Source organism: Chenopodium quinoa, unplaced genomic scaffold, assembly GCF_001683475.1.
Source record: "Chenopodium quinoa cultivar QQ74 unplaced genomic scaffold, ASM168347v1, whole genome shotgun sequence".
Taxonomy (NCBI): Eukaryota; Viridiplantae; Streptophyta; class Magnoliopsida; order Caryophyllales; family Amaranthaceae; genus Chenopodium; species Chenopodium quinoa.
In genome coordinates, this window is record NW_018744949.1 from 2,851,801 (window position 1) to 2,876,264 (window position 24,464).

Genomic DNA, 24,464 nt, shown 5'->3' on the forward strand with positions numbered 1-24,464 from the left:
TATATATATTTTTTTTACGAGAATTTATATTTATTTAAGATATCATAAAGATAATAAGTTTCTGACCTACTTTATCGTTAAATACACAATATTCTGATCTTTATTATTGTAGATGTCATATGGCTATTATGTAATGATATTATTAGTTCTCATTCAAAAAAAAAAAAAAAACCTAACTAGATATATTTTTTTTCTATAAATTATCGTAGACATAATATCAAAGTTTGGTCAAATCAAACAATTAGATTAGACTAGATTTTATCAGACCAAATTATATCAGACTTTTTACATAAATTCTTAAATATGGTTGGCCACACAGTGTGGTCAGCCATTATGGGAATTAGGGGTTACTTGGTCTGTGTTATAAGGGTTACTTCGTCATTATTATAGGAGTTACCTAGTCAATATTACAGGGGTTACTTTATTCTTTTACAAGCGGTCACATGATGCGGCTAGCTAAACACATAACGTAGTTCAGATCGGACTAGATATGCAAAAATAAGGTCAACTAAATATGTCCTAAAGACAAGGGGTCTAGCCATCTAAGAATATTAAAGTACAGTTCCTCCTTTTCTTTTAAATGCAATACTTTGATTGATTTATATTTAATCTTATACTGCCTCCGTTCCTAAATAATTAACACGTTTTACTTTTTTCACTATTCTTTTTTTTTTTTTTTTGATAATAGCAAATGTATTCATAAAATCAGAGTTTACACCTTATAGAACAAGAACTAAAACTTAAAATATGGCTTTTAACACTTAAGCCATTACAACAACTTTTGAGATTTAAAACAAAAATAAACTTGAATTGGCTGGATAATTCGCAGATTAGGGACTCCTTATAAACCAAGGAGCAAAAACATACTACACACCGTAAAGAGAGCAACGAAGAGGATCGAAACTGTTTGACCATAGCTAGCAAATCCGTACTTGGCGGGATCAACTCATCAACAAGTAAGGTCATCAAACGGGTCACTTGAACTAGTGACCTTCCAATCAATAGCTTTCCTTGTTGGCAAGAAAGCTTTGACAACGTTGAGGCTCGAGAAACCCCAAAACAAACTTTGGGCGCCTGCTTCAGATAACAAATTTCAAGAGTAATGATCACATGAATCATTACATCTGAGGGAAAAGAAACCAAACTAATACCTCTCCAACAAAGTACATACTTTACCTTAGCCAAGGCCAACTTCTTGTTCAAACCCTCAACAACCGCACCTATAACCGCTCTTACCACAATAACCACAACACAATCCTTAACACAGGATCTTAACTCCAACTGCACACAACCATCCAAAATACTATAGCCAAAACAATTAAATAGCCCGAAAAGCAACCAAAGGAGGTTAAACCGTACCAAAACACAAACTAAGGCAAGTAAACTCTGATAAATACTAAGGAAAATCATACTTAAGAAAGGGAACAAACCAGAGGAGAGCACCGTCCAAACCGAAAATCCGAAGCCACGCACACTAGGAGCCTCAAAACACTAGCCCTAACTTCACCGTTTCTGTCACGAACTACTCTTGACGGCGGCATTAGACCTAGCCCTCCAGCGCAAGGACCCACGAAACCCTAACCCTAACTTTACCGTTTCCGTCACGGTCAAATTTAACGATGACTAATGACGACAGCGTTAGGCCTAGACCTTAAGCCTTGTTTCACTAGCGGAGAGACCCTTTGAGCGAACACAAACCTTCTACACAAAGGTGGGAAACAACGTCGGAGTTGGACGATCTAAACACTCCCCTCAAAACCTTCGAAACTTGGAATAGGCTCTCACAAACACCCAAAAAGGATTAAAATCCTCAATAATAAAGAGGATGACGGTGTGAGCCGCTAAAACCAAGAAGGGGAAATGAAAATAAAGGAGAAGAGAAGCAGAAGACAAGAGAAGAGAAGAATAAGAAAGAGGAAGGGGAAAGAAGAAGAGGAGGCCGCGGCGCCGGAGCTCCGGCGAGCTCCTAGAGTTTCAAAGGGGGAAGATGAAACAAGAGGACAGCTAGACCTTCTGTAATTGACCAAAAGAAAGGAGACGGTTGCCGGCAAAACGAGATCGCCGGTGTAAGGACGACTTGGCTCCACTTCCTCTTCACCGCCGGTGGAACCGCAAGAGGCTTAAAGAGGTGGGAAGCTCGACCACGACAAGGGTGGGAATCTTAATAAGGGAAGATTTGCCCACAAAATCTTTTACCATCGTTTTTTAGTAAAGCATAGAAACAAATTTTATCATGAAATATATCGTTAAATAATTATAAATATAAATATAAAGTTAAGAATATGAATATTTTTATATTTTTTTGCTAATATGTAATCATATATATTCAATTTCAAACGAATGCATTGGCATTTGTAGAGTGTAATTTTTACATATTAGTAATAAAAGACGTTAAAGATTGTACTAATGTATTGTTTAGCCAGAGGCGGAGGGAGGGGGCAGATGTCCCCCTCTGTCTATAAAAAATTCAAGTTTTTTCTTTTCCTTTTTTAAAAAGGCAAAAGAAATGAGCAAATTAGTAAACTATTGTCCACAATAATGATTATTATAATTGATTAATTGTTTAAATATTAATTTTTTTTAAATTGTTATAATTGCTTAATTGTTTAAATATTACTTTTTTAATTGTTATAATTATTTAAGTCTGATTTTTTAATTGTTAAAATTTCTTAATTGTTTAAATCCCAATTGCTTTTTTTTTATTGTTGATTATTTAAATCCCAATATTAGGGTTGTTAAATTGTTTCTTAAGTTAGTATGTATGATATGACAAGAAAGAGTGTTCCTTGCAATATAACATACGTCAAAAGTAGGTTACGAAATAGCATGTGCGATATCTTGTCCAAAAGATGAAGACTAAAAAGGATGCAATTGTATTTTAATTTAAAACTTTATATAATTTTTCTCATCTATTTTGAATTTTGTTTTTCGATTTTTAAGTTGCAAAACTTTAACTATAAAATTTCTATGGGTTTATAGTTTCTTTTTAATATGTTTGTCAAACTAAAAAAATTAAAAATTTAATGATAATAAGAAATTGAAGGCTCACCGACTCTGGCAAGGGAATACTCACTAAAGGCCAATTTTGTCGGAAAAAAAAAAATAAAATAAATAAAATAAAATAAAATTTAAAAAAATCACCTACCTAATATAAGGCCCCTATTCAAGTTTTGGGCAGCATTTTCCTGTCACCCTAAAATTAGAAAAAATCTAGTAAATTTTGACTCTTCCACTATTCAAGTGGATGTGAAGCAAATTCTTAAGGAATAAACTAAGGAAAATGGACAACATGCATAAGTAATAAGAGAACAAATGGACTATAAATATACTAAGCATAGCTGCGCTCAGCTCCAATGTTAATCTCATCCACCTTTGATCCAGTGTCTGGACTTTTACTTGAACTCCCATTAGATTTTAGTACCTTTTCAATCTCAAATCTAAGCTTTCCATGCTTTTCAACAAGCTCAGAAGTACTTAGAGTCTCTGCGAGACTCTTCTTTATGTCATTAGTCAAAACCTGAATTCTATTTTGCAGTTCTGCATCAGCGTTCTTTTCAGCCTTCACTAGCTCCAATTTCAACATATCTATTTTGTCCCTCAACTCCGATGTGTTGACAGTGTTTTGAATTTTTCCTTGTATTTCTTCATTCAGTTCTCCAATCATGCTTTTTAGGTTTAAGGGCAAACTTCCTTCAACAGAAGCTACAGCATTTGGTTCTGCAATCTTTAGATCCAAATCTAGGGACTTAAGAACAGTTACAAATTCTACTTCTATCTCTTTCTTTAGCTCCATGATCTTATTCTTCAGTCCACGGTCAAGATCATTTGGAGTGGATGCCCCAGATTTCTTAATTTCAGACTTAAGCATTTCAACCTTCTTCTTTATATCAGGACGATTTAGGATCTCTTTAAATTTCTTGTTCACCTCCTGCTTCAACATGGTTGACCTGCTTTTACTTTCAGAGATTTTCTTGGTTTTGGATAATTCTTTCAGAATATCAAGCTTATAACTAAGGCTTTCGTAATTAGGAGCTGTAGATAGCCGTTTACTGAACTCGTCCTTAAATTTTTCAACCTTGTCCAGCTGCACTACGTTATCCTGGGCATTTCTTGCTTTTGAAAGTTCTTCCCTCAACTTCAAAAGCTGGTTCTTCAAGCCTAAGGCTTCAGCAGCTTCAGAAAATTCATGGTCAACCTCTTGCTTGAGCTTCTCGATCATTTCACCTACATTTGGAGTTTCATTTGACAAATCCTTGGATTTTAGGATTTGCTCCTTCAGCTTTTCAACCTCACTATCCAGCTCCAGGGTTGAAGCCTTGCTTTGGAGTGGTTCTTCTTTCTTCTTCATGTTCACTTTTTTCTTAGGGTCAACAGGTAACCCCTCTTGAAAACCACCAATGTTCCGGAACTTCTGTGTCCTATGACGCAAGAGCTCTTCAATGTCCATTTGCACAAGCTCCTGCCAAAAACCAACATTTGATTGTAGCATTTTAAACAGCTCAAAAAGTTATACTGCACATCATATCCCTGTGGCCCTCTTATTTGCCAAGTTTCATTAAGAAACTTGTTTACTGTTTTCTGTACACGACATTTTAAAAAACAATATGTGTGTAGCCCATTAGGGCTGTGGTTGAAATTCTCATGCCCCCGAGAATGAACTGTCACAAATACTTACATCCATCGATTCTACAATTGCCTTCTTGATTTGCTGTGATGTCCATGATGAATCAGCATGTGCACCACCGAGTGGCTCCTGCAAAGCAGCCAAGGCAGTGAGCTTAAATAGGGTGCCTAACTAAAGGATTGATACAAAAAGTTCTTTGCCAAGCAAAATGTTATCACGTAGCAAAGGATGCAAAAAAGAAAGATTAAAAAGAGGGGGGGGGGTGATATACTGAACCACCATTCCACCAACTAGGGGATAACAGAAAGATACAAGAAGATTCATGTTCTGCAGTAAACAAACCACCAAAAAGTGAAATGAAAAGGTATTCAGGAGAAATTCATTACAGGTATGACACCATCTGCAATCTGCAATCTGCACAGCTCATTAGCAGTTATCCTCAGCTTTTCTGCTGCCTGCATGAGACAACAAATATGTATAAGGTGTCAACCATATTCTCATTTCCATTCATATATACTGTAGGAAATTGTATATACCTTGGGAGCAGCTTTAGCACTCTTCCACAAGATAGCTGCACATGCCTCTGGACTGTATAGAAATACAAAATATATTAAAAATATCATTCAATATATTCCAATATCAACTTAATTCCAGGAGTACAATGTCTTATAAGCACAGGAGAGCACCCCTTCCCCCGTGCTCCCCTAAAGAGAAGGTTTGGGGTAGGGTAGAATTGGCTGCGGAAAGATAACTTTGTAATATGACCAGTATAAGTCTAGCCAATTTTTTAACTATCTAGATTTTATCTTTAATTTGCCAAATACTAAAGAGAAATTATTTTAAACCAGAATTTAAAAGACACCTTATCCTAAAAAGCAGTAAACACATGAACTACAGGAGAAATAACAATGCTGCACTTATTCATCAGTAAATTAATCAATCAACAATATCTTTTACATGGACTGATCAACTTTCCCTCCACATAGCTTTGAACCATACATAATGACCAACACCAACACAAGCAGACATATAAAAATCTTGAAGATATGAAAATATGTTCTTTGAATATCGGCCATAACAAGTACAGATTGTAAGAATTTTGAGTATACTACAACTGACATATTAGGCCCCAATTATCTACATCAACCGCAAAAGTGGATCATTGACCATTACACATGTTGACCTCTATGATGTTTTGATGATGACCCAAAGCAAACTTAACTAATGTTTTTATTAAGTTCCCGTGCATAGATGAATGGAGTTCCCGAGAAGGAACATGGAAGAATCTGTGATGTAGACTTGGCAAAACAAGTGAAGAAAATCAAGCAAGTGTTTATCTTTTTCCTCTTGGGGAAAAAGCGTTTATCATGTTTCTTTTGGGGAACAAGTGTGTGTCATGTTCCTTGGGGGCATGATCCTAAGTGGGAGCTTGATACGAAGCAAATTGAAGTTACAAAGTTAGAGCTTCGAACAGTGAAGACATGAATAAAGATTTTAATGATTTTTAAGAAAAGTGAAGACGTGTTATTTTAGGACTTATGTAAGTGTTGGAAACTTGTAGTGATATGGAACTAAGAAATAACACACTTGATTTTTAAGAAAAAACAGGAACGTACATTTTTAATTCTTTGAAACTATATTAAATTTATTTTTTCTTGAAAAGATAAAAGATTTTAATGTGATGAAATCAGTTTTGGTAAAAAGATTTTATTTATTTTTGTAAAATGAATCTTAGATAATATTTTATAAAGATATCTTTGATTAAAATTTCTTTTTCTCTGTCATTTTTTTTACACGTTTTAATCTTTACTGACTACCGTGTCTAATGAATATAGTTAGAGATATTCCTGACACTTGGTCACCAAGTACCCATGTTTACCTTTACAATCAGTTTTGGGCTCATGTCCTAAGACTGTTGTGGAGTGAGTGGGAAGCCACATTTAGAGCTTATGGCTTCTCTATATATAGAGAGCTGTAAAACTTCAAACAACTCACCAGACTTAATTTGAAAAACACTCTTGAAATGTCTTTGTGCTTTCTTTTCTAAGTCTGAGTTCCTATTGATTAAGTTTTTCTAAACACTAGAGTACAAAGTTGTATTTTGGGTTTTTGGGAAAAGGGTTGAGTGAACTCTTCTTGTAGTTAGGCTTTGAGTTGAGCCCAAGGGTGTGAAAGAGAGCTTCTAAGTCAAAGCTTGTGAGGATAGTTGTTTAAGGGAACAACTGTAGGAACTCGAGTTGAGTAAAGGTCCAAATAGGTTGTGAGCAGTTGCCCTATAGTGAAAGAATTTAGTAAAATCCCTATGGTCGTGGTTTTTTATTCTTGATTGGGCCCATGAAGCTTCCACGTAAAAATTCTATCTTGCATTTTCATGTTCCTTATAACTTTTGTTTAAAACTCCGGTTTTATTTTGCTATAAGTTGCCGTCCACAATTCACCCCCACCCACCTCCCTCTTGTAGAAGTTCATCTGATTAACACCACACATATTGAATACTCTATATCAGACCTCTCATGCCATGAGTTCACAAATCACCAACTTCTCAATAAAAAAAACACCCCTTTTATTCATTCTCAATCCCTAGTTATGCTTCTGAATAAAAAAAAACACCCCTTTTATTCATTCTCAGTCCCTAGTTATACAAAAATCCAACCACGTCTTATACCAAAAACCCATCATACTAATACTTACTCCATATATAGATAGACATATACTAGATTACTAGAATAAAATTGAAAATTTAACAACACCATGTGGCATTTACTAAACATACTATGCTCTTATTATGTTCATAATTCAAAATTTGGGCATCCAAAGAACCATATAAGACTAGCATAGTAGCTTTGTTTCTGCGATAAGGGGGAAATGTTTTACACTTGACCTTTTGTGAATCATCAGTGATATATTAAAGACATGAACAGAACACTAGAAACATCACCTGGCTACATAGAAGACTGCATTTTCTAGCATCAGTAATTTGTTAGCACATCCAATGGCTAGAGCACCACCAGAACCACCTTCACCTATAACGATGGATATAATTGGTACTTTTAACCCAAACATAGTCCTTAAATTGTGAGCAATGGCTTCTCCCTGGATTCCAGTATAATGAATAATTAATCAAAAACAACATGTTCTCATGAATAGGAAAGCAATTTGCAGATACATACTTGCCCTAGCTCCTCCGATTTTAAATCTGCATATGCCCCTGGAGTATCAATAAAGGTGACAATGGGAAATCCATGATGATCAGCATAGTACATCATGCGAAGAGCCTTCCTATATCTGTTATTAGAGGAAAAATAAGAAATAATAATAAGAAAAAAATAAACTATCAATTTGAAGCATGTTAACAAATAAGGATGGACCCCTCTAATTACAGCCATGCTAATATATTTACATGCATTAACTTCCTAATATCAGTAGTAGCATGTGTGTGTGTTTTTGTGTACTTTCCAAACAATCATTAATTTGCATAGTAATGAATCAAAGCACAATAAAACACACACCCATGAGGAGTAGGCATTCCGAAATTGCGTTCAATATTCTCCTTTGTGTTCCTTCCCTTTTGATGACCAATGAACATGTAGCTCCTACCATCTATCGTACCAAGACCAGTAACTATAGCAGGATCATCATAACCAGCTCGATCTCCATGAAGTTCCACAAACTGATTATACAACAATGCGATATATAATTATATGAGCAACCTCAGTACTTCCTAGATTGATAGAATAGTAGTGCGTGTGTATTTTAAAACATTGAACAGAAACTATAAGGAAACATTTTTAAAAAAAAAATGTCAACAACCTTCTCTGTGATATTAAAAACATGATCGAGAAAAGTTGGACGATTGGGATGACGTGCAATATTCACACGTTGAATAGGGGTAAGATGTAGGTAAAGCTCCTTCAGTGCCTACAAAGAGATATATCGACAGTTAGTAGGAAACACAGGATATTATTAACAAAAAAACCACCATCTCGACAAATATTTAAATGCAGCAAATAAAGCCAACAGACATAAACATCAGCCCTTAATAAATTCACATATGATCTTATCTACAAAGATCAAGGAACGGCAAGTGGTAATCAGAGGTTAAAGACTAACTGGCTAAATATGACAGTATCAATGCTTGGTGCGACAGCTAACAAGGTTTGAACAAGGTTTGAACTTAGGTTTGAACTGTGATAAAATTAAGGCTGAATAATAAGGGTTTAACATTAACGTAACTTAATGTTAAACCCTGGTGAACTTGATGTTTAAACACTAAGCCCTCTATTTAGAGGCTTTTTTCTATGGTAAATAATATTGAGGCTTTTTTTCTTCTTTCTTCTTTCCAATCTGCTGTTCAATAAAGAGCCGAAAGTATCCCATTCCCTAACCATGTGTACCTCCCCCTCTTTTTTGATTTTTTTTTATAAAGTTTTTAATTAGTTAGTAAACTTAAATTTGAGTTTTTTTTCTACATATATTAAAATAAAAAAAAACAATTGCACCTCATACAGAGGCAAAGCCAATCTAAGGGGGCCAAAATTCGGTAAAGTTAACCCAAAAAAAAAATTAGAAAACAAAAAAAATGAAGGGGCCAAGACACGATAATGTTAACCCAAAAAAAAATTAGAAAACAAAAAATAAAGGGAGAAAAAATACGCTCAAAGTGGTAGTCGAACTTGAGACCTTTCTCACCATGCAAAAAGCTCATACTACCAACTGAGCTATCATTGGCAGCATAGTAAATAAGATAAATATTCACTATTTATTAGTTACTTTTGGGGGGTCAGACTAGACAAATACTATATCACCTGTTGGACCACGGGGGGCTGGGCCGGGCCTCCACCAGCCCCCCCTTGGCTCCGCCAATGACCTTATATATGAATGCTACGTCAAAGACATGAAGACATATAGAATATAGAGGGTTTAGGCTTAGTAGGAGCAATGGTTAATAAAATGTCGTTTAGCACTGGGAAGAGGCAAAGTGTAGACGTTGTGACATTCTGTGGTAAGGAGTTACCTATTAGTGAATGTTTATAGTACATACAACCGATTCCACAAAGAAATGGATACATTGATCTATGAATTGCTCAAATTGAGAGTGGCCTAAAGGCTAAAAAGGAAATCCTTTTGCAAAGCATTCAGACCTACATTATTATGGGTCAAAATATAGGGTGTTTATGAAGAAGCACATTAAAAATATGAGTGTAGTAAAGATGTGTATGTTAAGATGGATGGGCAAGTAAAGTTTAGGGATAGAACTAGAAATGTAGATATTTGGTAGAAAGTTGGAGTTGCGATTGTGGATATTGACTAAGATAAGGAAAAATGGTTACAATGGTTTGGACATGTGAGATATTGACATGAAGGTGCATTGGTATTTGGTAAGGAATGTGAAGGGTTGGAGTTATAGAGATCTCATGCAGAAGACCAAAATTGACTTGAATGGAGGAATTCAAAATCACATGGAGAAAGTGGACTTATAAGGTGTTGTAGCATTGGAGAAGCTAACAAAGGAGGAACTTTGTGCAGACCATACAGGATAGGCTATTGATTCATGAAGCCCCGGCATATTTGGGAATAAAATTATGTGTTATTGTTTTGATCAAAGATGGCATGAGACCATGGTCCATGTGCAAGATATGTTTGGTACTTCTATTAATTCAATCGCCGATATTGTTGCCGAAAAGTCCACATCACTTTTCAAATTTTATGGAATATGGAACTTTGGTTTCATATGGCTCCTCTATGTAAAATGCAAGTATGGACATGAACAATAAGGGGAAAAATAGAACAAAGAAGTAAAAACACATAAGCAAGCACATAACAATAATAAATTCAATATCACTACTGTAAAATAGTTTTACACTCTAATTTAGAAAAATTTCAACAATTCTACTAACACATTTGTCAGCCCAAAACTTGGGACAATAGTAATATGTTATTATAAGACATTCGATATTCCCACTAACCATATTAAGTGTGATCGCTTATGATGGAACATAGTTTTAGAAGTAAATGCACCAGGTTGTTATCACATGCACTTAATTTTCTATTCTTAATCGTCATTTACTATATTTTGATTGCAGGTAGAATCATGTAATGTTACATAGATTATTGGATAAGTCTTTGGTTATCAAATGCAATGCAAGGTTGAGGGTTCCGATGAGTGTCATTTATGCACAACAAGAAATAAGTTTAAGGTTATGTTTCCATAAATTTCCCTTTTTTTAACTTCTCTTTTTCTTTGATTTCCTTATTTGACTTGTTTAGAGCATTTTCTTTTTCAATTTTTTTTTTGTTCTTATTTCTTAATTTTGTTTTTTCCTTTAGTTTACATTTTTAGAATTAGTTTTTAGTTTTGCTTTAAAAGCTTTAACATTTCCTCTTTCACGCAATCTCTTTTATTTACTTTTATATTCTTTTGTTTTTGTCCTCAATAAATGTTTAATGTCTTGTGTCTCTCTTCAGTTTACTTTTGTGTTATGTTGCATTCAGAGTCTTAAGTGTGTGGCATAAGTCAAGGAATGATCCAAGGCTCCAAGCAAACATGCATATGTTGTGCTGCCAGCTTATCTTACACCCCACCCCCCTTCCTTTACCACAACTTCAGCTACCAATCCACCCAACCAAACAACTCCTCTCAATGTTGCAGCCCCTCAGCTTCTTTCCTCTTCACTTGTACCATAAACATGCACAGCAGCAACAACACTTCCCTGCTCTCCTCCTCCAATTCGCACAGGCAGTCATCCTAATCCCCACAAATCACCTCATAGCGTTCCCAGCCAACCCACCACAAGCAACAACTCACAAGCAACGAGCATCACAGTAGTTCACTCACTGCACCAAATCAACTGCTCAACAACAACAGCTCACCAACTGCTCTCCCGCTCACTGCACCAATTCTAAAGAAGGGAATGGCAGAGAAAAGGAGATGGGAAGATGAAGCTCCATTTTCCCTCCAAATCTATCAAATTTTAGAGGGACGATGTAGAATAAAGTGGGAGAAAAAATAAATCCCTCCCTCTCCCTATCTATCTTTCCTTCCCCTTGCTTCCTATCCAAACTAGTTCCCCTCCCTTCCCCAGGCCCTTCCCTCGCTTTCTCTCCATTACATCCTATGTAAACAAAGTGTATGATTTATAATGCATCAATTCTACATACGATTTAGGAAAACTTGCTGCAGGAAACAACTTCAATACTATAAGTAAGCAAACATAAAAATGTGAATAAGTCACCTGCTGATATTTATTCTCCAAAGATGCAATCTGATCACTGAAGTCCAAACCAGTCTCATTTGCCATCTTCCTTACCTGTAAAAAAGAATCACTTAGAATATTCAAAGAACTTGATCACAAATAAAATAAAAATAAAAGGCGGAAAACACAACCAAAACCCTAACTAAACCCATAAACAGACTATACCACTCACATCGATAATCTTCTTTTGAAGGTCCATTAGAGGCTTCTCAAAGTCCAAAGTCACCGGCTTTGGCTTCGTCTTCAAGGGCTTGAAAGGCGACAAATGGGTGAGAATTCCGCCCTTCACATTGAGATCAGGATCTTCAGGCCAAGGATACTCATGCTTCTTCACTTTCCTTAACTTTGCAGACACTGATAAATCCATCTTCTTCCCACCACAAAATAATCGGGTCCTTCCAAGCTCCCTCAAAGGGATGGCATTGAGACAATTATTCGAGCTTCGAAGATGATCGCAGACCAGTCCCTGAGCCAAGGCAAGAGCGGCAGTTGCCCTGGACCCAGGTAGAAAAGTCCCAATTTCATTGTTCATACTACCATGAAAGGGTTCTGCAACACATTAGCAACCAAATTCGATTCAATAATCAAATTTTGCTCATAATTTTACGGAGAAAATCATAGTTCAATGCTAACATGAAAGGGTTCTGCAACACATTAGCAACCTTATTTGATTCAATTATCAAATTTTGTTCATAATTATACGGAGAAAAGGTACTATTTCGTAGTTCAATTCTATTTTATAGCAAATAAAGCTCATAATTTTCCGGAGAAAATCGTAGTTCAATTCTAACATATAGCTAATAAAGCTCATAATTTTCTTCTCTTGTAACAAAATCGGTAATCTACTCAATCCCACCTGCATTACAATAGTTAATCAATATAAATCGAATTCACAACATAAACAAAACCAACATCTTACCTCAGAAACTGCTTCAATGGAAGAAAGAAATTTCACAAGTCGCTTCAATGGAGAACGTGGAGTTGATATTGATCTTCGATGATTACAATGAGATATAGGACATAATGACAGATCTAGGTTTTCGGTGAGAAGTTGTTAACTTACACATGCACTAGCTTCTTAAAGTACACATTAATTAAAACTAGCTACCCCCTCCGGATTTTTTTCCAAACTAAGCTATATTTAAAAAATATTTTGCAAAGCGGTTGCGTTGCAAAACTATTTACCAAACGGGACAGCGTTTTGTACCCTAATTTTGATTTTTTTTTTTTTAAAAAAGTTAAGGTATAAAACGCTGCCTCGGACAGCGTTTTTACCTCTTGACCTTTTTTTTTTAATTTCGTAAATTCTGATTTTTAAAAAATAAAAAATAAAATAAAATAAAAAACATAAAAATGCTGACTGAGGCAGCGTTTATTTCTTCAACATAAAACGCTGTCCCAGGAAGCGTTTTATTTACAATTTTTTTTGCACATAAAACACTGTCTCGGACAGCGTTTTTCCTTCTGGCTGCAGCACACAACAACCAGCAGACTCCTCACATCAACTTCAGCCCCCAACCCTCCAACACTCATTCAGCCACCACCCTCCACCACTCATCCAGCCACCACCACCCTCCAACACCATCCCCACCACCAACCCCAACCTCAACCACCATCCCCACTGCCATTCACGATCCCTGACAACCTCCCCACCATCGACCACCACCAACCACCGCTTTTGCCCACCCTTAGCCACTTCAAACCACTCAAACCACCCCCCAACAGCACTACAACCACCATGAACCACCACATTAACCACGAACGCCCATCGCTTCTACCCCATTTCTCATTATGGAGCCCAAATGTCTTGTGTTTGATATATATCGGCCTAGAATGATCTATTTTGACTGACATAACTCCGATTTGGACAAATAAGGAAATTAAACTTCAAACCACACACATATTAATAATGTAAGTGTTATATACATCATTCTAGAAAATCCGGCTACAGCAAATAAATCAGATAATACTATCTAGACACATTTATTTGGGGTAATGGTTCTCTATCCTATTTATCAGCCCTCTATTTGACACGACGCCGCTTGTAATGAGTAATGGTGGTGAATGGGTCTCGGGGCGGTGGGGTAGTCTATTGGCTGGACGATGGGCCCTCCTGGGTAGGGGTGGGCGCAGAACTTTGGATGATGTAATCCTCTGCGTCTCTGGGTGACGTAGGATCACCTCCATCGCTACCCTGGCCGAGCTCGAACTGTGAATGGACGGAGTGGCCATCATGATTGTCCCACTTGTGGACGAGATAGTCGTGACCATATCTCTGTAAGGTAGCCACGCCCATATCTCGCAACCGCTCGACCTAGGGTCTGGTGGATCCGTCTGCAAGGGTGATTGATAGTGCATCAACCATCGCCACCATATCCGTCCCCTGCAGTAATCATCGATCAGTCAGTTGTATGATATAGAAATTAAAAAATTGATGAAAATAAGTAGAATAAAAGAAACTCACATATCCGCTAAGGACGTCATATGCTGGATGGTAATGTGTGGATGGTGGTGTGTAGCTGGGGTTGATGAAACGCCGTGTAATCCGCCTGTACCAGACCATGTACGGATCGTGAGGATCCATAACGCCCTACATCGGATCACCTTCAACGACGAACTCCAACCGTCGCTGCCATAGGTTAATGTAAACCCTATGCTCCACTGACCAGTCTGTCTCCCCCTTTCCCCGATGGCCAATGCCATGTAGGCGGATACTAGTGTCACGCTCCATAGAGACATGCTGCGTAGTCCAAACTGTCTCATGACTCGGTCGGGTAGGTGACTCTCCACAACCTCGAAACAGATCAAGGGGGGTCCTAGCACACCACTCTGCTTGATGATCCAGAAGATGAGCAGGCATGGCATCAACCAAGTTAGCTACATACGGATCCCATGTCACCTGCAAAAACACACCAAAAGTAATACCGTCAATAGGTTAGTGCACTAACAAGAATCATATTAAATAAATTATTACAAATTCCTATTAAGTTACCACCTGATCCTCGGTCAGTCGATCAAGGGCGTCTCAGTAGTACGGAAGACCCCTCGCCGCATGCGCAAGTGTCAATCCTAGGACCACCCACCTAATACCAAAAACTGTTTCAGTTTGTCAACTAGCAAAATAAAACCGTATGAAGTCTACAGTAATGAAAGCTGTAACAAACCTGCAACCGTACGCCTCGTTAGATGTAGGGAGCAGTGGAGCATCGTACGGCTGGTACTGGTCGTCTCGGTCCTGCTGCCCCCGAAGATGTACAACAGGCCTACCTGGTCTGCCTACATGGATATGCTCCCAAGCCCATAACTGTAATACAAAAATACAAAACTAGGTTAAGTATAAACTAGGTAAGTAATTACCAAACTAGATTGTTGATAATTAGGTGGGTTACCTGAAGCACAATCAAATGACCTCCGATCTCGCCCGAACCACGGTGGGATGCTCTACACAGCTGGCGATACAACGACGCCAAACAGGCACTACCCCAGCTGTAGCCACGGATATGATCCCAGTCGTGGTCTAACAGCTGTAGGAAAATAAGTTGTAGATGGCTCCCGCTCTTGTTGCCGAACAACAGGGCCGAGATGAGTAGGAAAAGGTATGCTCGAGCGTGTCTTTGAACCGTGGCGTCATCAGCGTCCGCAGGCAGCGCACGGAAAGTCTCGCGTATCCAGCCAGTCCTCAACCCGGATCCCCTGATATCGTCGGAACCTGGCTGAACCCCGAGAACCCGAGCTACCAAACCAGGGGGATCGACTAACGCGGGTCCTGTCACAGCACGCCCGTGTATAAGAAGGCGCGTGAGTATCGCCACGTCCCGCAATGTAACTGTCACCTCCCCAATAGGTAGATGGAAGGAGTGTGTCTCCTGTCTCCATCTCTCCACGAGCGTAGTGACAAGCGCTCGATCGATCTCTCTGAACGTCATCCGATGAATACCGCCCAAGCCAGCCAACTCGACATACGCAATAACGCGTTGATCGACAACCCAGTCCGCCATAACCCTGGTAGTGTTGTTCCTGCAAACCAGCATCCTCGCTGGTTTAAGTTGATAAAAAACCATACGAACGTAATTAATATCAGATAGTATATCAATTTAAGATGCATAAGTACATGAACTGACGGATGAAATATTAACGACTGGTCCCATATGTCAACGCTCCGATGTGTGCCCTGTAGTGTCAGGACAGAAGGGTCAACAGGTCCGGGTGTCCTATCTTGTCGTTAATTTAATCTGTTCATTAACAACATTATACACCAATTATCAACACAATTACTAGATCATTAATTAAACATGAGCGGAACGAGTTAAATGCAACGACGAAAACTTTCAAATGACAACATTCAAAATAGAAATGATCCAATGTTACAAATGTTACAGACGTTACAAAATCAGATACAAAATAAATCTACTATTCAACTACATCAAATTACAGATACAAACTTAGGTCCCGGTCGGTATGGACGGACACGTTGTCCGGTTGTGACCCTGGTGGTGACAGCGGCTGCATTTACTCGGGGGCTGGTGAGTCTCATCCATTTCATTGCGTATGCGCTTTGACTTTGGCCGACCTTTTCCTCGTACCATGCCGCCGTCCGGAATGAGTTTAGGGCCGATGTACTGTGTCCAAGTCATCTCACAGGGGATAAGCCAGAACTGTGGTGCATAGGTGTTCGTATAGGCCTCCGATTGTAGCACAGGGTCCACCCACGACCGCTCTGATAGTGAATACGTCGCGCAGACTGCTAGAACATGAGAACATGAAAGATGGAATATCTTTGGTTTGTTGCATGTACATGTTCTCAACTGAAAGTTAACAGTATGTTTATGGCCTCGTTTTCTACCGAGTCGCTCTCCCTTTATGTTGTAACTTGGTAAATATGCAATCGGCAGTTATACGACAGTGACCTTTATGATATCTGGCTTTTGCGTTTTTCTTCTCTAGAATGGCAATGACCTTTGGGGGGTATGCAAGTCCCTGCTCAGACCTAGCCTCAGAAGACTCCTTTCTTAAAGTGAAATACCTGTTAACTCTGTGGAAAGTTAACTCGACAAGGGACATGATCGGTAGAAACCGAGCTCCCTTCAACACATTGTTAAATGTTTTAGAGAACTTTGTAGTGCATATCCCATATCTGCGACCAGCGTCATGGAAGAGAGACCACATAGGAAACGGGACTTGAACAATATACACCATGGCCTTGGTACATGCCTCACCAATGAAACACAAATCAGCTTGAAGTTTTCTTTCTTGCCTTTGGTATGCAGCAGCCTTGAACATATCTCTCATGTCGTTGTTTTGCACGTGAGTCTTCAAGTTAGAAGCTATGTGGCGAACACAAAATCTGTGATAGGCTCGCGGCTCGGTGAATCTAACGTTAGGATCATTCATTGCTGCAATGATCCCAGGATGTCGATTAGATATAATACAGAGGCCATCTCGTTGCGTGACATGAACCCAAATGTAGCCCAGAAACCAAGACCAGCTGGAAGTGTTTTCCCCTTCAACCAACGCAAATGCTAGCGGAAATACTTGGAAGCTTGCATCCACACTTGTAGCAACCAACAATGTTCCTTTATACTTCTCGTACAAGTGCATCCCATTGATACAGATAACAGGCATACAACGTTTAAAACCGTCGATACAAGGACCGAAGGCCCAAAACACTCGTTCAAAGACTTCCATGTTGCTGTAGTATACACCATCCACCAGAGCTTTGTGTTTCCATACGACAACGGTTCTTGGGTTTGACTGTTGCAGTGCTTGCATGAAGTGCGGAAGTCTGCCGCAAGAACTCTCCCAATCCCCAAATATTTCAGCTATAGCTTTCTCCTTGGCATACCATGCTCTTCGATACGGAACTTTAAAACGAAATTGCTTGGAGATGAGTTCCTGTATGAATTCAACTTTCAAGGACGGATCATTCTACACAAAGGACTTCACAGACTCTGATATTATGGACGAATCCAAGTGTGGGTGATCAGTAGATAGTACTTCAATGACACAGTTCTCCCAGTGCGGGCCTTTGTACGTGACTAAGGTAAAGCCACGCGAGTGCTCACTTGATTTGGTACCCCGTAGCATCCAACCACATTTCTTCTTGCACCGTAAATGAAGGACACTCTCATTCGATGTCACTGTGGTGTAGAATTGATTCCCCTGTATATAATACATCTTCACCATTTCTTGAAGAATTTTCTTACTTTCAAAATACATCCCCTTCTCAAATTCTACCCCGGGAACAAACGATGTATGGCTACTCGATTCGGCCCAATACTGATCAACTTCATAGTTCTCGTTTACCTGACTGAACCAAGGTATGGGAGTTCTAACCAGGGGCTCGCCAACTTCCATGTGTGCTGGTTCAACATCCATGTTCTGAAGTCCATCTTCCTCCTCTCCGCTCTCGGCCTCATCATTTGTATACACATCATACACACACAATTCGTTATTCACAATAGTTTTAAGATGATTTGGCACAAGTTGAGACGGCGATGCTTGAACATCATCTTGCATAGGCGAATAACTATGCAATTGCATCGGTGAAGGTGTGACGGTGTTTGATGTCGAAGGCCTAGGTTGGCCAGTCATTGCCACATATGCCCCCCATTTACAGGTGAAGCTATATAAGAACTAAATGGCATGTGAAATTGATCGTCGTGCAGCATTTGACTGAAAGATCCCATCCCATATTCAGCTGATGGAATGTCGTGTGAGGGCACTTGGAAGGGCTCTATGTTGTAACCGGAAATATATGTAGATTGTTGTTCTGGCCGAGTACTTTGTTGGGTACGTATAGGCACCATTTCTACATATATCTCAATGGACACCCTTCATTCCAACAACGCTCCTTACAGCTTTCAAATGCTTATTCGTAGAAACAGGTAACACTTGAACCCCATTGCCAGTCTCAAACCTCATTTTAATGTTTAGTTCAACATTCCTTGGGTTTGAACCAATACTACTATGAACCTCGTTCATCAAATCATTGAAAGTCATGTTCGGTTCAAGTGTTAGTGGTTCCATATCTCCTCCACTATACTCGACACGGGGTCCATCAAACAGAATTTCACCTCCGCACCAGCATAACAAAACTACATTTTGTGCAGCCATATTCTACATAACCAAAACACATTTTAGGATAATTTAAATCTAGAGCGAGGTAAAAAAAGGTTGCCCACAAACTAAGCATTAGCTCCATTTATAAACTCTTAGTTTAGGTTGCAATGCAAAACGATTACTAACAAACTAATATTATAAACATTACACTAATATGAATTGATACATAAATTATCAATAATGAAATAAGAGTCTTCTCACCAATAATCTATAATTATCAACAATTATATTTCACATATTACCATCAATAATTTCAACAATTTCACATATATGTACCACATTACCATCAACAATTTCATGAACAATTTCATCAACAATGTACCACATTACCATCAATAATTATCAACAATTTACCATATTTTCATTAATAATTAGCAACAATTTGATACAATTTACATTAATTAACCACAATTAAGAGCAATTATCAAAATTACACTAATTTGAATTTAGGGTTTACCACAAAATTGAGTGAGTGAGTGAGAGAAAGAGGGGCAACATCAACAGCAACTGGCGGCAGCAGCGGTGGCGGCAGTGGCAGCAGCGGTGGCGGCAACGGCAGCGTCGAGCCCGGTGGTTGAGTGTGAAAGTGTATGGGTCTTCTACGTTAGTGAAAGAGAGTGAGAGTGAGAATTTGAGGGATACGTGAAGTGAATATGCAGCAGCCTGCGAAACCGGTTGCGAACATAATTACCCAAGAAACGCTGACTGAGGCAGCGTTTCATTTAAAAAAAACACTATAAACGCTGTCTTAATTAGAATTTTAAGTGTAATTGATTTTTTTTCTTTTAATTTTTAAAAATCAGAAATTACAAAATTTTAAAAAAAAGTCAACAAATAAAACGCTATATGAGACAACATTTTGTACTTAAATATTTTTTTTTTAAAAACCAGGGTATAAAACGCTGTCCGAGACAGCGTTTTATCCTAGAAGCTTAGTTTGGTAAATAGTTTTGCCACGCATCCTCTTTGCAAATTATTTTACCAAATAAGCTTAGTTTGGAGAAAAATCCTGTCTTTTTAAAAAGTTATAATTTGACTAACAATAGACACCTAATAATGAATCCCAAAACAAAGTTTGATGACAAAATGACCTTCAAGGTCTAATTTAATCTAGTTCGTATAATGATTTAAAGAATTACATTTTTTTTACAAGATGAATTAAAAAATTACTTAAGTAGTCCTTTAGTTGAACCTTCCACTATAATTTTCTCCTTCCACTATAGTTTTCTAAGTCATTTCAACCATAAAAATAACCTACCCACTTTTTCCTAACCCAAAAAGGTCACCAGTTTTTGAGTCATGTCCAAAATGCACATTGCTTCAAACTTGATGCGAAAGTGATTAGTAGAAACCTTCACAATCTACGGTGTTGTTTTGATCATAAATTGATGACAAACCCTAAACCCATATGAATCACCTTCTCAATTATATTAATTAGAATCCTATAAATAAAATTCTCATCCATAGATGAGAATCAAAATCCTAGAAATTTGGGAAAAACCCAAAAATTTGGGACACTCTCACTAATGAAGAGAACAAAACAAAGCAAAACAACACAAATAACAAAAAAAACTGAATTAAATCAAAGAGAAAGGGTCGGAAATTTTCTAATTTCCGAAGAAATTAGACTATTTCCACCCTACACGGCCAAGAAAACTAAAACCTTAAAAGGGAGAGGAAAGAAAAGAGAAAGGTACACATTACTTTAAACAAGCTACTCCCTCCGTCTTTTTAAAGTGTTAAAATTTGACCAACGGTATACACCTAAAAATGTCTCCCAAAATAATTAAAGTTCGATGACAAAATAACCTTTATTATCTAATTTGATCAATTTCGTGTGATGAATTGAACAATTACTTGATTAGTCCTTCAGTTGTAGTCCACTATCAATTTCTTAATTGTTCAACCATTTGAATAGCCTACACACATGTCTTAGCCCAAAATTTACAAACCTTAACCCAATTTTTTCTTTTTAAAACTGGTGCCTGAAGCCAAGCAAATATGATTTTCATGCTTCATAATTTTTATGAAAATCTTATATGGTTGGATAGCCCTTTAAATAAGCTTTCCAATGATATATCATAAGCTAACCGATTTATAACGAAGGAGATATGAACAAACCAAACTCGGTCCAAAACCGACACCCTTATACTATTTTAACCATATATTTTACTCTAGAAAATATGTTGACTTGATTCTATTTGAGTTAGAAAGTATACTTCTAAAGCTTTCTAACGATATATTATTTGCCTTAATCCGATTTCGGGATCACAGGTTATATATGATACAAGAAAAATTGGGATTTTGGCGTAAAACAGGCGTATCACGCTATTCTTTGTGTCATGCCAATTTTGACACGCCAATTTTGTGATTAATCTATCCTCCTTCGCTTCTTATTTTGTAAATATCAACCTATTTTCTAATATTTTGGAGAGGAAGAGGAGACCCTAACGACCAGTTTTCAATCCCTGACAACCCTAAAGGCTTAGATGTAAAGCTTCAACGTACAACTTCTAATGTCAAAGTTCAAAACAAAATCTTAAGGTTCTACCTTTAGACTAGGCATGAAGGTATAATCCTAGGGTAAATTAACATTTTCACATTCTTTATGTTGATTGATTCTTTTAATGTATTATTTTATTGAACTTACTAACGATTTATTAGATGTGGTATTCAAAGTTGCAAGTTCAACTCGAAGTGAGTATTTAATTCTCTTGGTTTTATTTACTCTAATCATTTTCGCTGCTTTTATTACTAGTATAATGTTAGGATTATATTGATTATTACTATTACCAAGTTAGGATTATTTTATTATTGCTACTATCATGCTAGGTTGCTTGCAATATATATTTGTCACATGATCTTTGTGTTAATTATGATTATTATTGTTTTATTTATTTAACAACAATATTGCATGTTAAGAAGACCGGTATTTGAAAATCACGTCTAATAAGATAATCATGGACAACTTATTATGATCCCATTATTATGTTGTTTAATAAGGGGGTCACGATATTAGCAATTATATTACATGTGCATTGAATATTTAACTGACTTAGCATAATCTGTTTGGAGCAAATTGAACAATTGTTTGTATATCTTTTCAATTGCAATTAATAAATGTTACTATAAGAACCGAGTACAAGCCAGTAAGAGTGGAATTAACTTACTGACTCTATTTCGTACCATCAACCCCAAATATCAATTTATGGTTCAAGACTACTATGTGAAAGGAATGGTGTCCGTCGAACAAGTATATTATTCTGATAGAGGGTTCGGAATTAATTAGGAAAGCTAACTATTCAGTGAAGTCAAGTGGTCGGAATGCCTAACTGGAGGCCACTTTCGATTAGTAAGATTAATATAATTAATCTTACAACTTGCTCTTGACTGAACCCTACAGGTCACACCCAATCGTGTAACCAAACAAAAGCGACGAATTAATCCGAAGGATGAAATAAGCTGATAAGGATTTTACAAACTCAGACGTCGGGTTCCGAGTGTCGAAGCCAAACGTCGAACGTCAAGTCGATTCTAGGAATCGACGAGATGAGAAATAAAGTCAAACAACATAAAGTTAACATTCAAAGTCCTAGCCTCGCATTGGTCGAGCCATGCGAGAGTTTGACGGGTTAGGTTAGCTAGACGGGCTACTTCCGCATGGCACTGCTTGCCCGCAAGCCTAACAAGCATCATATGGCTTGGCTAGAGGTGCATGCAGGCTAGCAGCATGTCCTCGCTAGCAAGAGCAGCGCCCAACATTAGTAGCCCGCATATGCTTACGAGGCATGCTAGCAAGGGCTGCTACCTTTTTGGCCTGCCGGTAGGCCCAACTGAGCACCAGGACACCAGCAAGGCGTGCCTTGGTGCCCAAGGCTGGGCGCCAGCTAGCGGTCTCTCATTGGCGCCGGCCACATGGGGTGGGTTTGCTTAGGGAGCAAGGGGAGTTGTGGTCTTACCCTTGTTGTCCTGCACTTGTGGTCCTTGCCTACTCTCTCCTTCTTGTTGCACCTTGTTGTTTGACTATTGCTTAGCTTATTTAATTTAATTTAGAATTAAATTGATTTCTTATTTTCTCATTTTATCAACTCTTCGACATGGAAAGATGATTGAGGTTTTTGGAAGTGCATTGCCTATAAATACCAACCTTAGGAGTTGGGAAATTTACACTGAAAGGAATGATGTCCTTTGAACAAGTGTATTATTCCGATAGAGGGTTCAGAATTAATTAAAAAGCTAATTATTTAGTGAGGTCGAGTGATCGGAATGCCTAGCTGGAGGCCGCTTTCGATCAGTAATACTAATGAATAATTAATATTACAGCTTAATCTTGACTGAACCCTTCGGGTCACACCCAATCGTGTAACCGAACCGAAGCGACAAATTAATTCAAAGGATTAAATGAGTCGATAGAGTTTTACAAACAAAAATGTCGGATTATGAGCTTAGAGCGTCGAAACCGAGCATCATGCGTCGAGTTGATTTTAGGAATCGACGAAGACGAGAAAAATAATCAAATAATATATCGTGCTAAAATTACGAGGATAATACGAGCCCTAGCCACGCCTCGGATCGGAGGTAAGTGGCTAGGGGCCACAAGCATCAAGGCACCAAGCCACTGCAACCCTCGCAAGGCCCAGCTAGGCTGGCCGTGGCGTGCGGGGCTGGCTGGGGCTGCTTTGTGGGCCTGCGCGCCACAACACCCCAAGCCGGGCTGCCCAGCAAGCAAGCCAAGCTTGCGAGGCTGCTGCTGCTTGCTTGCAGGTGCCGCAGCTGGGCCTGCATGTGTGCGTGGGCTTGCGGCCATAAGCTAGCGTGCCTAGCCTTGTGGCAAGGCTGCCAGCAAGGCTAGCCTTGCTGCCCAAGGCCGGGAAACTGCCCGGGAAGGTGGGGGTAAGCCTTGCCTTGCTCTCCTAGGCCACGGTGGTCCTCCCACCTACTCCCACTTTGTGTGATGACACTTGTCATTTTATTATTATTGTTTCATGGCTATTAAATTTAATTTGGAATTAAATTAAATTGTATTTTGCCTTTTTACCAACTATCCCACATTAAAAGATGATGGGATTTCAAGAGCAATATTCCCTATAAATACCAATCATTTGGCATTTGGGAAAGACACTTGAGTTGGGGAACTTTAAGAAATCTCCAAGGAGAGAAAACCTTTGTTCTTGATAACTCTAAGTTATTTTTGGTTTAGCCCCGACTAAGCTTCGGGGTAGGGACTGGTGCGGTTTGGTAGCGAGGGTGTGAGCCGTCGAAGGTTCTCGCAGTTGCAGATTTTAAAGATTTCAAGTCCGAGCTCAAAGGTTGAGTGAAGCACGCTATAAGGATGAGAATTCTCTCTCTTCTCTTATATTTATGTCTATTTTGCATGCTTTTGTTTATGTTGTAATTATTATGCATGTGATCTGGTTATCGAGGTTTGTTTCCGCGCAGTGTCGGACACCGCAAAACCCAACATACAC

General features: G+C 38.3%; 1 protein-coding gene across 1 annotated transcript; it reads right to left on the reverse strand.

Moving 5' to 3' along the window:
- Window positions 1-3,037: 3,037 nt before the first annotated feature.
- LOC110706261 (acetyl-coenzyme A carboxylase carboxyl transferase subunit alpha, chloroplastic-like) lies at window positions 3,038-12,984 on the reverse strand. Its single transcript, XM_021884159.1, has 11 exons — window positions 12,797-12,984; window positions 12,050-12,426; window positions 11,857-11,931; window positions 8,435-8,542; window positions 8,134-8,294; window positions 7,795-7,909; window positions 7,563-7,717; window positions 5,161-5,212; window positions 5,011-5,079; window positions 4,676-4,753; window positions 3,038-4,459 (listed from the first exon to the last, which is right to left on the reverse strand). Exons 2-11 carry the CDS (start codon window positions 12,407-12,409, stop codon window positions 3,329-3,331), a joined length of 2,304 nt encoding a protein of 767 aa, XP_021739851.1. The 5' UTR covers window positions 12,410-12,426; window positions 12,797-12,984; the 3' UTR covers window positions 3,038-3,328.
- Window positions 12,985-24,464: the final 11,480 nt, after the last annotated feature.